This window comes from Furipterus horrens, unplaced genomic scaffold, assembly GCF_987537825.1.
Source record: "Furipterus horrens unplaced genomic scaffold, mFurHor1.1.pri manual_scaffold_11, whole genome shotgun sequence".
Lineage (NCBI taxonomy): Eukaryota > Metazoa > Chordata > Mammalia > Chiroptera > Furipteridae > Furipterus > Furipterus horrens.
In genome coordinates, this window is record NW_028327181.1 from 8,232,321 (window position 1) to 8,246,849 (window position 14,529).

The 14,529-nt window shown below is 50.2% G+C and overlaps 1 protein-coding gene across 1 annotated transcript in view; it reads right to left on the reverse strand.

Moving 5' to 3' along the window:
* NOS1 (nitric oxide synthase 1) overlaps window positions 1-14,529 on the reverse strand; it is a 73,527-nt gene that overhangs the window by 38,929 nt on the left and 20,069 nt on the right. Inside the window, exons 3-9 of the mRNA XM_090257785.1 lie at window positions 10,532-10,660; window positions 9,761-9,906; window positions 8,453-8,615; window positions 7,679-7,770; window positions 4,394-4,535; window positions 1,957-2,096; window positions 599-773 (exon numbers count right to left, since the gene is read on the reverse strand). Of these exons, the coding sequence (XP_090113911.1) occupies window positions 599-773; window positions 1,957-2,096; window positions 4,394-4,535; window positions 7,679-7,770; window positions 8,453-8,615; window positions 9,761-9,906; window positions 10,532-10,660 (987 nt within the window). The remainder of the gene's footprint in view (window positions 1-598; window positions 774-1,956; window positions 2,097-4,393; window positions 4,536-7,678; window positions 7,771-8,452; window positions 8,616-9,760; window positions 9,907-10,531; window positions 10,661-14,529) is intronic.

Here is a 14,529-nt window from a genome sequence, read left to right on the forward strand (position 1 = left end):
GCACCAGGAAGGACCCCGCCCCAGTGCTTTTGAGTAGATGGGGATGACTCAGCCAGGGAGGAAATCAGACCCGCCACTGGGAAATGTGTGTGGTGGGGAACCACTGCCAACCCTCCTCCCTTATTTTTTCAGAAAAGAGACACAAAATGTGCCAAGTTCACGGGTCATTCTCAAACCCTTCTAACAGTTTGACACTGAGAGGCGGTGTCGTACAGTGGCTATGAACTTGGACCATAAAGTCAGACAGGGTTCGCATGTCAGCTCTGCTACTTTCTAGCGGCATGACCTTGAGCTCGTCATTTCATCCTTGCAGAGGCCTTGGTTTCCTCATCTGGGAAAGGGGTTTTTCATATCTGGAGGCTGTGGTAAGGAATTAAATGAGCCTGTAATGCATGCGAAGGGCTTTGGTCAGTGCCCAGCACACAGGGCATGCACCGTTAGTGTCTCCAGAAGTGCCAGGGGTCTTCCCCGGACTGCAGGCTCTGTTTTAACCCCTTCTCAGTTTCTAAGCCCCCAAGCTTGGCTGTGGGAAAGGACTGCCGAGCCCACCCCTTCTGCCTCGTGCTTCTCCGTCATGGTGACTAAGGAGGGACCTCACCTCCAGGATGTTGTACCGGGAGTTGTCACAGTAGTCACGGACGCCAATCTCTGTGCCCATGTACCAGCCACTGAAGGGACAGGCGCCGAACTCCAGGCCGCCAATCTCCAGAAGCATGTTGGACACGGCGGGAAGGCCGTACCACTTCAGCCCCAGGTCCTTGAACCATTCAAACCTGCGGAGAGCAATGGGACCCAGCTCACCATGGGTGGGGGGCTCACAGGCAGATGGTGGGCGGGATAGCCTTAGCCTGGGATGCTGAAATGCCAGCGACTGCCTGGGACTGTGTTGGACCCGATTCCTAGGTTCTGCTTCAGACATGTAGAATCACAGGTTCCAGAGGTGGGGCCTGAGAATGTGCATTTTAACATGTTTTCCAGGTGATCTGGATGGATGTCCAGGCCTGGAAACCGCTGTTCTTGGGCTGCTGTTTATCTCCCAAACCCACTTTGAAAGTTAGTCCAGGAGGAAGTGAATTCCTTCCCACCCCAGGGCCTTTGCACAGCAGTTCTTCCCTCCTGGGATCTTCTCTCTTCTTTCTGTGTCTGTCCAGATCTTATACTTCAATTCTCAGCTAAAATGTTGTCTACTCTAGAAGGCCTTCCATGAGGCCCAGTCTGGGTAGGGTCAGCTGACTTCATGCCTCTGGGCACCATCAAATTTTTATTGCAGCACTTATGGAATTTTGTTGTTATTTGGGTATGCTCAAATTTTTAAATAACAACAGGATTCTACCCTGCACTTCTATGACTCACTCTAATCTCAGCCCTGAACTGGAACCTGTCTTTATTTAAAATGTTGATACATTGTGCATCACAGATTTTTAAAAAAAAATGATTGTTGATTTTTAAAGAAATGTTGCATGAAAATATTATTTATCTTGATTGTTGAGTCAAGGCCAGCGCCTCACTGTGGATTTCCTTCGCTCTCACAGCGCAAATTCTGCTTGCGTTGCTGGCCTCAGTCCTCACAGCACCTCCCTGGCTCCAAATCCTTTTGGACTTGACTCATATTAGGTCACATAGAGTTTTAAACGGCTACCTCTACAAGACAGTAGGTACGTCTGGTCATCCAACCCTTGGGGCTACAAAAAGGCAGGTCCGAGGTGAGAGCTTAAGAGTGGTATAAGGAGGGAGATTAGGACTCAGAAAAGACAGCAGTCCCCTGGCTGGTCCAGGAGGAGTTTATGGATTCTTGGGGGGCCCACTGTGCCCAGGCCCCATGGTGAGTATTGGAAGCAAGACCCCCTTTCAGCCTGTGTCTGGGCTGGAGAGCAAGCCAAGGGGGACAGGGATGGGCAGAGAGGGGTACTGGGCAAATCCACCCACCCTCACCCAGACCATGCCAGACCCTCTTACTTGGGGTGCCTGATGGGCACTTCCAACACCAGCTCTGGAGGGATCTGGAAGAGCTCAGGGTCATTGCCATTGGCCTGGAGCAGGAGTGGCAGGATGTCGAAGCGACCTCTCGGGGGTTTCCAGCCCTGTTGTATGCAGATCTGCAAACAGACCTGGCCAGGTCAGGCCACCAGGTCTGACCACCGTGCCCCAGACCCTCCAAAGATGATGGCTATGAGGGAGGGGCACTAGCCCGCCAGCAGCCCCTTCCTCTGGAGGCTCTGGGCCACACCACCTCCATTATCAAGGTCTCCCTGACATCACCACGTAGCCAGCATCACTTCTCAGGGTCCTACAGGACAGAGCAAACCTGTGCCCCAGCACCAGGCTGCATTATGTTGTCTGGGCCTTCCCTGCCCACTGAAAACCCGCAGAGGGCAAGGGCTGGGTCTGATGGCCGTATTGGCAGCGCCCTCGTGCACAGGGCCTGGTACATAAGAGTCACCCTCCTGGAAGCGTTTGCATTGGGAGCCCTGAGAGATGAAGGAAACATACCAGATTTGATGAGGGAGAATCTGTCAGAATTTGTGCATGAAATGCACTTGTTAGAGGAGATGACCAATCAAAATATGAAACAAATCAAACAAGTGACTTAAAAATTTCTGGAAGCCATATTCAAAAAAGCAAAACAAAAAGAAGGTGAAAATAATTTGAATAATGTATTAATTATATCTGTTAATTTAAGGATTTAATTATTAAACAACTATTAATTATTATATATCAATTATATCTATATTGATTTATTAATACTGTAGTAAATCAAGCATTAGCTTCAACATATTTTAATAATACATTTGACATTAAAATTACATGTATTTATTACTTCAATAAATATATAAAATATGTAATAATTTATAGCAAATGTATTCGATATCATTATTTGTTAATAATAAATTTTAAAATAAAATTTAAAACTTAAAAATTTTAAAATAAAATAAAATATTAACATATTTAAAGCTATTTAACATACAACTAAAGTTATTAACCCAATAAATGTATTAATTTATTAGTAAGTATAATAAATAGGTTAGTGCAATGTTATCCACTATATTTTTTTCAGTATGTAATCGAGATAAAAACGTATTGATGAGATATTTGCCGCTCTCCTTTCCGGTTTCTGTCACGGAGAGCTGGCACGTCCCAACTTGAGCCCACCACAGCTCGAGTGCTTGCTAGTCCCGTGCGGCCAGTAGCTGCCGTATCGGACAGCTCAGGTTAGAGGCTTTCAAAAGATACGGTTAACGTGGTTATGTTTGGGGTGATTGCTTCTGCCATGTTGGCACAAAGAAGAAGTATGAAATTATGGGCTTAGGAGAACGTGTCCTGTCGGCGAGTTTCCTGGAGACAGCAGGAGAGGAAGAGGCCGTGGCGTTCCTGTTCAGGTGACCACATGGACAAGGTCAGCCAAGTCTGCAGTTAGCGCTCAGCCAAGCAGAGAAGAGCGTCTGGCTGAGTCTAAACGGGCACAGGTGCGACTCCTGGTCGCTCTGGTTACAGCCTCTTCCTTAGGATGCTAATATTTCAATATGAAAAGCCAGATGCAAAGGAAGTCAGTAGCAACTGAGGGAACGGAGCAGCCCTGCTTTGCCAGCTCACCTTGGGGGAGGTTCTGGGTGAAGGGTGAGGGGTGGGGATGCTGAAGAACGGACAAAGATGACACTCGACTGGAATCGAGTGGGTGATGGATAGAAGAAGTCGCCCAGACTGTGTGCCTGAGATCCTGGCAGGCAAGGCGTTTCCTCTGAGCACAGACGCTGTAAGCTACCGTGCCTTAGCTCTGCTGCCGGTCTGCATCGCCACCAGGAAGGAACCTCGGATGCTGGTGTTTGTGTTCCTGGTGGCTTTCATGAGTTGCCTTGGGCTGCCAGCAATAGTGGCCATGCCAGTACCATGGAGAGCCCAGACCACCAAAGAGGGTTGTATGGGCAGAATAGTTGTATCAACAAATGAATGAATGAATGATATGAGTTTGACAAATGACCCAACTTGGCAAACGTGGATGCCGGATATGGCTTCCATATGCCAGCTCCTCTCTTCCAGGTGGGAGGCGGACGATTTGGACTGCACTTCTAGCTTTCTTTCTGTTCATTTATTGACTTGGAGAACTCACTTGGCCTTGGTGAGACTCAGCCTACCCATCTGTGAAATGGGACGATGGTTCCCTGATCATGAGGCTGGGCAAGGCAAGGGCAGGAAAAGGCCCAATCGACCACCTGTATAAGAACCAGTTGGACTGGGGACAGCCAAAGGGAGAAGGAGGTTTGGGGAAGACTAAACAGTGGCCCTTTTGCTGCTCTCTGTGTGACAATAACATTACACTAAGAAAAGTCAGTGGATGAAAACAGTTTGTGGGGGCGGGGATGAGAGCCCAGGTGGGCACGGACTGGGGGGCACACACCTCTGTGAACTCCACATTGGCCGGATCCCCCAGGATGGAGCCGTCAGGCTGCTTGTAGCCAGCGTAGCGGATGAGCTGGGAGTTCCAGACACGGAAATCATGCTTGCTGTCAACCCTCTGGGGAAATATGGTGATGGCAGACCTGTGTGGAGAAAGGGGACACACGGTGTCAGGGCGAGGCTTGCACTCTGGGTGTCCCCAGGACCCATGCAGCAGCTGCTGGGAGGGAGGGACCTTGTCCTGTTCCTCCAGGGGACCTCGGCTCTGAGGAAGGGTGGAGAACGGGGGGCTAGGGAGCAAACAGTGCTCCTCAAATGCAACTTTCAAACAAACTTGGCCTGGGCCGGTTTTTCAGGGACTTCTTTGGCAGCAGGTAATCTCCAGGGAAAGGAAAATAGACGCTGCTTCCTGTTAAGAACGAACCATCAATTTCTAGATCTAGTCTTTCTCCTACCGTAATTACCGCCATTTGTTCTCACTGGCCTCCCATTCCGTAACAAGGCCTATACACTTACGACTTAAAAAGAAATCAACTCCCATTTGTCCTCCCCTTTATTTACTCCCAAACTATAGATCGCCACTGGCCTCGCCCACCTACCCAGGCAACTACGGCACCGTGTACGGTTACTAAGCTGTCATTGCTGCCTGCCGAAGGCGCCTCGCTGGGGCCCTGCTCTCTGTTTGTTAAAAGGAGGTCAGCAGTGCTGGAGAGGCGTTAGTGATGGGTTAACACCCAGCCGAGACTCTCTCCTTAGCAGCAGCATCAGGATTCGAAAAAATTAAAGGAGAAAACTTTTCCTGAGGTGGTTCAATGTTATCTCATGCCAGGAGTTCCTGCCACCTGGATCCATTGGTCCCGTTAGTGGACCGAGTCTCAAGCTGTGACGTGTGTCAGCACATCGTGGCTCCAGCCCATTGCTTACAGACCTTCTCCCACGCACATCCTGCTCCTGGAACATTGGCCCCCTTGGCTGGAATCCCTCTCTGTTCTCAGGCTTCCAGATTCAAGCCTCGACTCAAATGCACTTTCTCCACGTCGCATCCCCTGTCCCATCCAGCTCCCAAGGCCGCCTTTCTGAGCACAGTTAGGTCCCCCTGTTTGCACAGGACAACTGTGCACTGATCTTGCCATCCTGCAGTATCAGTATCAACATGGTGGTGACGGTGCAATGCACCTGTGGTGAGTCTGGGACGGAGGCTGCAGGTGAAAGTCATAAAGAACCAGAGGTGCTCTTAAAAATCTCTTAGCAAATGCGCCATATTGGGAATCAACACAGGATAAGTCAAACCCTCAGTTTTCCCTCCAGCAGGAAGACACATAGCCGTTTCTTTGGTTGTGCACCACATAAAGGATGTTTGTGTAATATGAATATTTTAAAAGCATGTTTAGAAACATCAGAACCACATGCAGCAGGCGTGGGACACTCACTCTGTGTGCAGGAACAGAGGCCAACAGCAGAAACACAACACATGTACACTTCATATCTCCTGCGTTTCCTAGGCCCAATCTCAATACACAACAGGCTGAACACCCCACGCTGCTTACATTTTATCTCTCTCGCCCCAGCTGGTGTGGCTCAGTGGACTGAGCGCCGGCCTATAAACCGAAAGGTTGCTGGTTTGATTCCTGGTCAGCACACAGGCCTGCTTTTTGGGCCAGGCTCCCCAGTTGGGGGCGTGCAAGAGACAACCTGTTTCTCTCCCTCTCTTTCTCCCTCCCTCCCCTCTCGCTAAAAATAAATAAACAAAATCTATAAAAAAAAAAAAAAAAGTTTCACTCATGTTCGAATAGATAAATGAATACATAACATTCTCTCTTTCTCTCTTCTCCATCCTTTTCTCTTACCAGCTTTTCTCTCCCATGTTTAAATTATTTCTAAACATGGTATACATGCTCTTATATATGCGTCCAGATGTGTGGGTTCAAAATATGTAAAAAAAATTTAGCTGCATATTTTTTTAATAGAAGATCTCATGAGGACCCCCTCCCAAAGTAGAGGTGCACTGCCTGGTCCATGAAGCCCCCTCCCCCATATCACCCCATCAAGGCATCATGGGAAAACTACCAGAAGAGCCTACAAGCTCTGTGCGACTTAGACCTCAGCCAAGCCCTCCTTTAGTGCCCAGGATATGCAGGATTTTCTCTGAACAGTGAGGTCTTCTAGTAAAAGGATACGCAGTTCACCCCTGAACAATGTGGGGTGTAGGGGCACTTACCCCGTGCAGTTGAAAATCCAGAGCTAACTTTTGACTCCCCCAAAACTTAACTACTAATAGCCTGCTATTACCTGAAAGCCTTACCGATAACATAAAGAATCAATTAACACATTTTTGTATATGTATTATAATACTGTAGTGCATTCTTACAACAGAGTAAGCTAGAGAAGAGAAAATATTATTTAAGAAATCATTAGGAAGAGGAAAATACATCTTCAGCATTTCTTGAAAAAAAAATCTGCATATAAGTGGGCCTGTGTAGGTGAAACCCATCTTGTTCAAGTGCCAACAGTGCTAATTTCCTGTGCAGGCCCTGAGCTTAGATTACAGGCCCTTTTCCTACTGGCAGGCTCCAAACATTGCTCCCTTCTCAAGGGAACCCATGCCTCATGCCAAGAAGCCACTTTGGGGATGAGCTCAGTGTAGCCCGGGGGCTTATGGGAATATCCCTGCAGTGGCCTCAAGATGGGGCTGGTCTTCAGGAACTGGGAACGGATGCCAGGGCAGGGCACTGAGTGGGCAGCGTTAACAAGGATAACCATCTGTCTGTGGGGCCCCAGCTGTGCCCTTCCAGCTGTTCTTTTCCCAGCTGCGACTTGCCAGTGTGACAGCCACCAGCCCACACTGGTAGCTTCCTGCCCTTGGCCTGCTCCTGGTGGCTTTGTTCTTCATGTGGGGCAAGAGGAGCTGGCTAGGTGGAACCTGAAAAATCAGTCCCCACGACAGCAGGAAGGCAAATTAATTGCCTTTTCAACCAAAGGGGACCCTGAGACTGCTCCAGGCAGCAGAGAAGCAGCTGGTAAAAGCAGGTCACCGCTGGCAATGGGGTTCCCCTAGTCCCAGGAAAGAGAAACACCCCTTCCTGCTGTAGCTTTGCAACCACACGGGAGTCTGTTTCTCCCAGAAGACAAGGGGCAAGGTGGTGGGACAGAGGATGCTGGGCTACCACTCCCAGCTTGGTGCATCTCCTCGAGGGGGGGGGGGGTAGATTTCCCTGGTAGGTGCAGCAACTCTAGACCCAAGAGTCTGCGCTGGGAGGACTCCCCTCCCCCAAGCCGGTCAGCTCACCTGAGGTTCCCTTTGTTGGTGGCATACTTGATGTGGTTACAAATGTAGTTGAACATCCCATGAGCCGTGGTGCAGTCACGGGCATCGAACACCTGCAAGAGGGGCATTGTGGGATTGAGGGCCGCATCTGTCCCTCCTCGGCTCCCGCAGGGCAGCCTTTTCCATTGGAAGAGAGCCCGGAGCCCACTTCCACTGCAGCCCCATCAAACCAGGAAAAATCCCCTGAGTGCAGGCATGGAGTGTGAGCCATGTGGGGAAGGGATGGTGAGAAGACAGACTTTAGTGGGCTGGTTATTATTTCCAGTTAAATTATCAGGGAATAAAAAACCAAAAACCAAAAACAAACAAGGAACCCTTGAATTTGGTAACTAATCTACTTTCCACTTGAAACTATTCCCCAGAGGGAAAACAATCCTACCAGGGGACACAGAATCTGATGTTTTTAGTGAGCAGGCAAATAATATAGATAAACAGAGTAGACATAAGACAAAAGGGAGTGGTGGGGTCTGTAGTCAACTGGGGTGTATGAGCCTTACCAAGAGGTATGCAAATTCATTTAAAAAAATAAACGCTGTGTTGGCTAAAGGAGACATGACTATAAACCAGATTTGGTCACGATCTGAGAATCTGGGACCCCAGGAACGACCATCGGGTAATTCACCATGTCTTCCAGATGCCCTGGGTAGAAGCTGAGCCATTTTAAAGCTTATCCCTCCACCCGCCACCCCCCTTCCACCAGAGGGCTCATCAAGGTCTCCGAGCCGCGCCACCTGCCTGCAGCTTGGACCACTGGATCCTGCCGACGCAGCGGGAGGCGTTCCTCCAGGCATGCTTGGCCCCATAGATGAGCTCCGTGTCTCTGAGCTGGTAGGTGCTGGTGGTTTCAATCTCTTTGTTCACCTCTTCCAGCCTCTCCATGTGGGCTTTAGAGCCAAATCTGAGTGAGCAGGGCAGGGGCATAGGAGTGTCACCTTCTCTCCAAAGTCAGAGGTTGGTGAAAGGAGGGAGCTATCCCAGGAGGCCAGAGGCCACAGAACGTCCAAGTTGATTTCTGGACACAATAGTTCAGGCATGAAGTAGAGACTGCAAACTACAATGCCCACAAAGGTCCAGCAGTGAGTGAACTGGTCGGGTGGGGACTGCGACCAACAGGTGACCCCATGCCCGGTCCAAAGGGAACAGCCACAGGTCTGTCCCACCCTGCTGTCACCTGCGGGCCATGGGGACCCAGTGTTGCCAGGTCTTCTTTCCCATGAAACCAGAAATTGGATTTTTAAAGGAAACTTCTGATTTGAAATGATGGGAATGAATTAAAATGTTAGAAAGTCAAAAATTATTATGACAAATTTCAGACTTACAAAAAGGTATAGAGTATAATATAATGAATACCCACGCCCCAAGCGTAAGAAATAATACATAAATAAAACCTAATATTATTGTTACTTGGTGACTACTTCCCCATCATAGCCCACTTTCTTCCCAGAAGTGACTGCTATTTTGAATGTGGCATACTTTTGCCAACATGTATATGTAGTATTATTATATATAGTATTATGTACATTAAATATATGTACAGTAATATTCTGCATGTTTAAAATGTTTACATAAACATCCTGAATGTATCCTTTTACAACTTGTCCTTGCTTTTGTGAGCCTGATTCCTGCTAGTATGCAGCGTTCTGACCTGCCGGTTTTTTACAGCTGTATAGTATTTCATTATGCACACCACCACATTCTATTTACAGATTCCCCTGTCAGATGGCATTGAGGCAGTTTCCAGCTGGCTTTTTAATTTTAATTTTTTCCCTATTATAATAAAGTTTCAGTTAACATTTTTATGTGTGCCTTCCTGTGCCTTCTTTAGGGTGTATACCTAGGTGTGCAACTGCCTGAAATGTTTCGAGTGTAAGCAACACTTTGGGGGTCCAACAACAACATTTGGGGGCCAGTATGGCAGGCAGAGACCTTATGCGCAGGCCTTGGTTCAACTGCCTACAGAGCTGGAGCTGAGGTCAAGCTGCAGTCTTTGTCCCTGGTACTCAGTAACTCACCCCAGGCTACCCAGTGTCAACATGAACTTGCCTTTTAATGGATGAGTAGTACTGATCAATAAACTCTTTGGCGAGGGGGAAGAGCTGTTCTTTCGTGCGGACGTCTTCGGGCCTTCGCAGTTGCTGAGAAGCGTGCATGATGGAGCCCATACAGATGTGCTCGCTGCACCCCGTCTCCTGGATGGAAAAGGGAGGTCTGGGCTAGCGCCTGGTCTTGCCCAAGCATGGCAGGCATTGGGCTGCGAAGTCAGAGCAGATATTCGTGGTGGAGTTTGCCTAGCCTTTCATTTCCAAGGGGGATTTCTTGAGTACCAGCTTCAAACCACGGTTGGACATGGTCATCAGCCAAGGCAGAGAATCCTAAGCAGCATTTTAAGGTTCTGAAAATGTTTACACGACTCGACTGGGGGAAGAGGGGCTTTGTGACCGGCATTCACTGGTACTGACTCCCAGGGTGCTAGCAGGGTGGCTACAGTGACTCATTTGGACACATCTATGGTACGCTAGTTGCAAACAGCAGCCTCAATTTCCCTTCCCTATATTCACACCCTGTGCGATATGACTTTATAGCAACTGCCCTTCAAGGGGTGGAGACTCTTCCATCACTTAGTGACCTGTAATCCACTAGACATCAGTAGCATTCCCTGAAGTTGTGACAACCAAAAATGTCTTCTGATATTGCCAGCTGTCCTCTGGGGAGATACACAGGGCAGCAGTCTCCACCACAAAGAAGTATCTGGCCCCAAATATGGAGAGTGCTAAGATTGATAAATCCTGGCCTATGCCCTCCTGAGATACTCACCAATGTACTCTTAAGGTGGAGGGTGTCAGTGAGAACCACGTCGGTCTCCCAGTTCTTGACCTTGAGGAAGCGGGGGCACTTGGAGGGGCTGCCGTTCTTTGTGGGGGACTGTACTCCCGAGGCAGGGGACTGAGGACAGAAGGAAGATGGGACGTTAGACAGATCTTGAGGGCACTGGACAATTGTCTTCCTGGAATCTGCTCTGAGTTATCAACTGTCTGCCCAGAGAGAAGGGTTTGACTCTCTTTGGTTGACATGTTAAAGGTGTCTGGGAACCTGGTCCCACCACCTACGCAGAAGGGGGTGTCGTGGAAGAGCCTTTGGGGTTCTGTTCTGGGGATGGGGATTAAGAACTCCCAGTGTCTAACAATTTGGCAGAGAGCAGGAACTCAGCGAATACAGGAGTCCCTCGCTATATCGTGGTTCACTTATCGCAGCCTCACTGTATCGCGGGATTTTTAAAAATATTATATTTAATTACTTATCGCAGATTTTTCGCTATATTGCGGGAGTCTGCAGTACTGTATACATATGTTGTTAAAGTTATGTAGGTTTAAGAGTATAGAATAAATGTAAGGTTCCTACTTCGCGGTGGGGGAGGGGGGTGATCTGGAACGTAATACCCGCGATAAGTGAGGGAATGCTGTATTTGGCTGAGCGAATAAATGACTAAAAGGGCACCATCGGCATCTCTGAAGAATTAAACCCTCAGGGCTGATGAACCAAACCTGAGGCTGGATCAAGTTACTATCCATGCCCCCGTGCACCCACGCACGCCACAGGTGGGAGCTGTCCTGGACATCGCCCTCATTATCTCCCACATCTAACCCATCCCCCACGCCCTTCCACCATAGCTCTCTAAATAGCTCCAGCATCCATCCACTCCTCTGTCCAAGCCTCCATCACCTCTCACGTGGATGATGGCAATCACCCCCTACATGTTAGCCATTGCTTATACAATTGGTGTTATTATTCGATTAGCACAATGTCTAGTATTATTATATCATCATTGCTCTAAGTATTACCCCTGCACTGCTACCAGACTGGGAGCAGGAGGAGAGCGAGCTGGATGGGTCCCCTTTGGCCCTTTCTGTCCTGCCCAACTTCGTCCTACTTGTGTCCCCACGTGAGGCTGCGTACAAACAACCCACCTCCTTTGAAGGCTTTCAAAGACATGTTAAACCCTTCTTTAGGGTTCCGTCTCCACTTGTGGACAAGAAGGTGACGGAAGTCCCCTCTGGGGAGGCCTTTGTTGTGGCCAGTTCCTCTGAGGTGCCGGCAGTCTGGACCCATGCGGAAGGAACAGTCCTACCCGGCCCGTGTGGGAGGCACCTGGGCATCCTCCCTAAATGCCAGGCGCCACTCAGCCAGTTTCAGAGAAGGAAAACTCTGACTCCAAAAAACCTCCGCTGCCTTGCGGCATACCTCTTCAGGGGAAAGGCTAAGAGAGTAAACCCCGACAGAAAATCCGGAGCCGGAGTCCCTAAGGCGGTTTGACGTTGTAGTCAACACCGGCAACTCCTGCGGCGCACCTGAAGCCAAGCTGTATTGACTCCGTCTTTCCCTTGGACCCTTCAGCTGCGAAGAGAGGGGGGGTCTGCTGCATGGGCAACAGCAGACCCTCCATATCACCCTGCCCAGGCTCTGTAGCTTCAGCTTCACTGGAGAGGACACTCCAGCGTCATCGCAAGATGTCGATTCAACACGGGAGGAGACAGATACCGTGTCACTCCCGAGTCGGACTGCACAGCCATTCTCGGCGGTGCAGATAGACTCTTAAGAAGCTACACCATCGTCTCTCGAGACGGACGGCTGCCGACGACTCAGCCAGTTTAGAAACTGTCTGGACCATCCACACGGATACTCTGGAGGCTGAGGGGCAACTGGAATCCCAGCAGGGATAACAGAGGTGGTGCTGGGGTGGGAGAGCAGACGGGCGGGGAGCACAGTGAGGCAGGAGGAAGAGGGGTGCAGTGTGGCCGGTGGGCGGGCAGCAGGCAGCCTTCATTGGCAGGGAGCAGAGCTAACGGGCCTAATAAAAGAGGCCATCTGTTGAGGTTCCAGATGTGAAGGGGTGGCCATTACGAGCGGAGTAATTGGGGGCCCAGGCGCCAGGCATGCCACTCTCCCCCCCGGGCTGTGCCGAGCTGCGCACTTGAAACCCACCATTAGGAGGCCTCTGGCAGGGCTGTTGTACTTGGGGCTTTGATGTTTTAATTAGCCCGCAGTAATATTAGATGACTCAAGAGGGGACAAATGGGAGATTAATATAGCAGTCAGGGGCCCTGGATGGAGGATGCAAATGACTTTTCTGAGTAGGGACCGAAGTGCTCCAGGGAAAAATGCAGATCAGTGGCGCTTGTGAGCCACTGTGCTGGGGACAGGGCACATGGGGGCTTTGGGCTGCGGCTCCGTGCATCCTCTGGATTTGTGTGTGGGGTGGACGATGGAAGCTTTTCAGGTGGCAGGAGACGCTGATTTGATCATAGTTAAGTTCTGTGGAAGGGCTGCCTGCTCATAAATTTGGAAGGAAGGCTCTGAATTTGTGGGCATTTCAAAGGCTATGCTCATACATCTTTGCAGAGGCCCTAAGGAAAAGGTCTCACATCCCCTAGAAGAGACAGCGAGGCTAAGTCAATGTCGGCCTGAGGCTCCAAGCCAGGAATCCTCCCCCCAACCCCGCAACCCCTTTAATTATTTATTTCTTTATTCTCAAACCCTCATACGAGGACTTTTCTTTTCTTTTCTTTTTTAGAGACAGAGGAAGAGAGAAAGGAAAGGGGAGAGAAAGAGAGAGAATCATTGATGAATGAGAACTTGATTGGTTGCCTCCCATACACACGCAGACCAGGGATCTGACCCACAACCTAGGCATGTGCCCTGACCGGGAATAGAACCCACAACCCTTCAGTTATAGGGCCATGCTCCTAGCAGCTAAGTCATACCCACTGGCCAGGGTGCCTGTAGGATGTCTGGCACCCTGGTTCCTTCTCCCCTCTCCTTCCCTCCCTTCTTTCTCTCCTTCAACAAATACATATGGAACAACTACTGTGTGCTGGGGACCTGTGTTCTAGGCCCTCCAGTGGCCCCCCACCCTGGCCCCACAACTGGGAGAAGCACCTGACAGCTGCATGTTCTGAAGCAGGGGTCTGTAAACTGTGGCCCCTGGGCCACATCTGGCCTGTCGCCAGTTTTAATGCAGCCTGTGAGCCTCACAGAGAAGCAGGGACAGGAGCCTGACAGCAGGGCGAGAGGCGCCTGGGAGACGCAGAGCATCTTAGCAACTGTCATGGGCTGAACTGGGTCCCTCCCAAACTCACAGGTTGACATCCTAACCCCGAGTCCCTCAGAATATGAAGTGGTTACCTTAACGTGAGGTCCTTAGGGTGGCCCTGTCCTATACGGCTCAAGTTTCATAAGAAGGGGAACCTGGGAGACAGACATGTGCACAGGGAGAACGCCGCGTGAACACGCAGACAGCCATCGACAGGCACTGAGAGGGGCCTGGAGCGGGGCTTTCCCTCATGGCCCACAGCAGGAGCCAGCCCTGCCCACGCCTTGGTTTCAGACGTCCAGCCTCCGGAACTGGGAGACGATCAATTTCTGGGGTTTAACCCACCCGGGGTGTGTCGCTTCGTTCCGACAGCCCTGGGAAACTAATCCAGGAGCGGAAAGCCCAGCCTGTACAGGGTGAGTAGCTTCTTCTTCTTTCATGGCGGACGCCAGCAACAGCCCTTGCATTATATAGACCTGCAGCAACCTGCCCCACGAGGCTTCTGCTTGAAGGAGGGCAGCAAGCACGCCGGGCTGGGCCAGGCAGCAGGCCACCCTCACCAGGGACCAGATGCCTCCCACCACGCTCTTCCCTGTGGCTCCCACTAGCGCAGCCCCAGTGTGTGGGCACCACACATCAGAGCTGCAAGTGTAACCCAGTTATAAGCTGCCACAGCTCAGGGTTCAGGACTGCAGACCTGCACACGGGCAGGTATGCACCCATC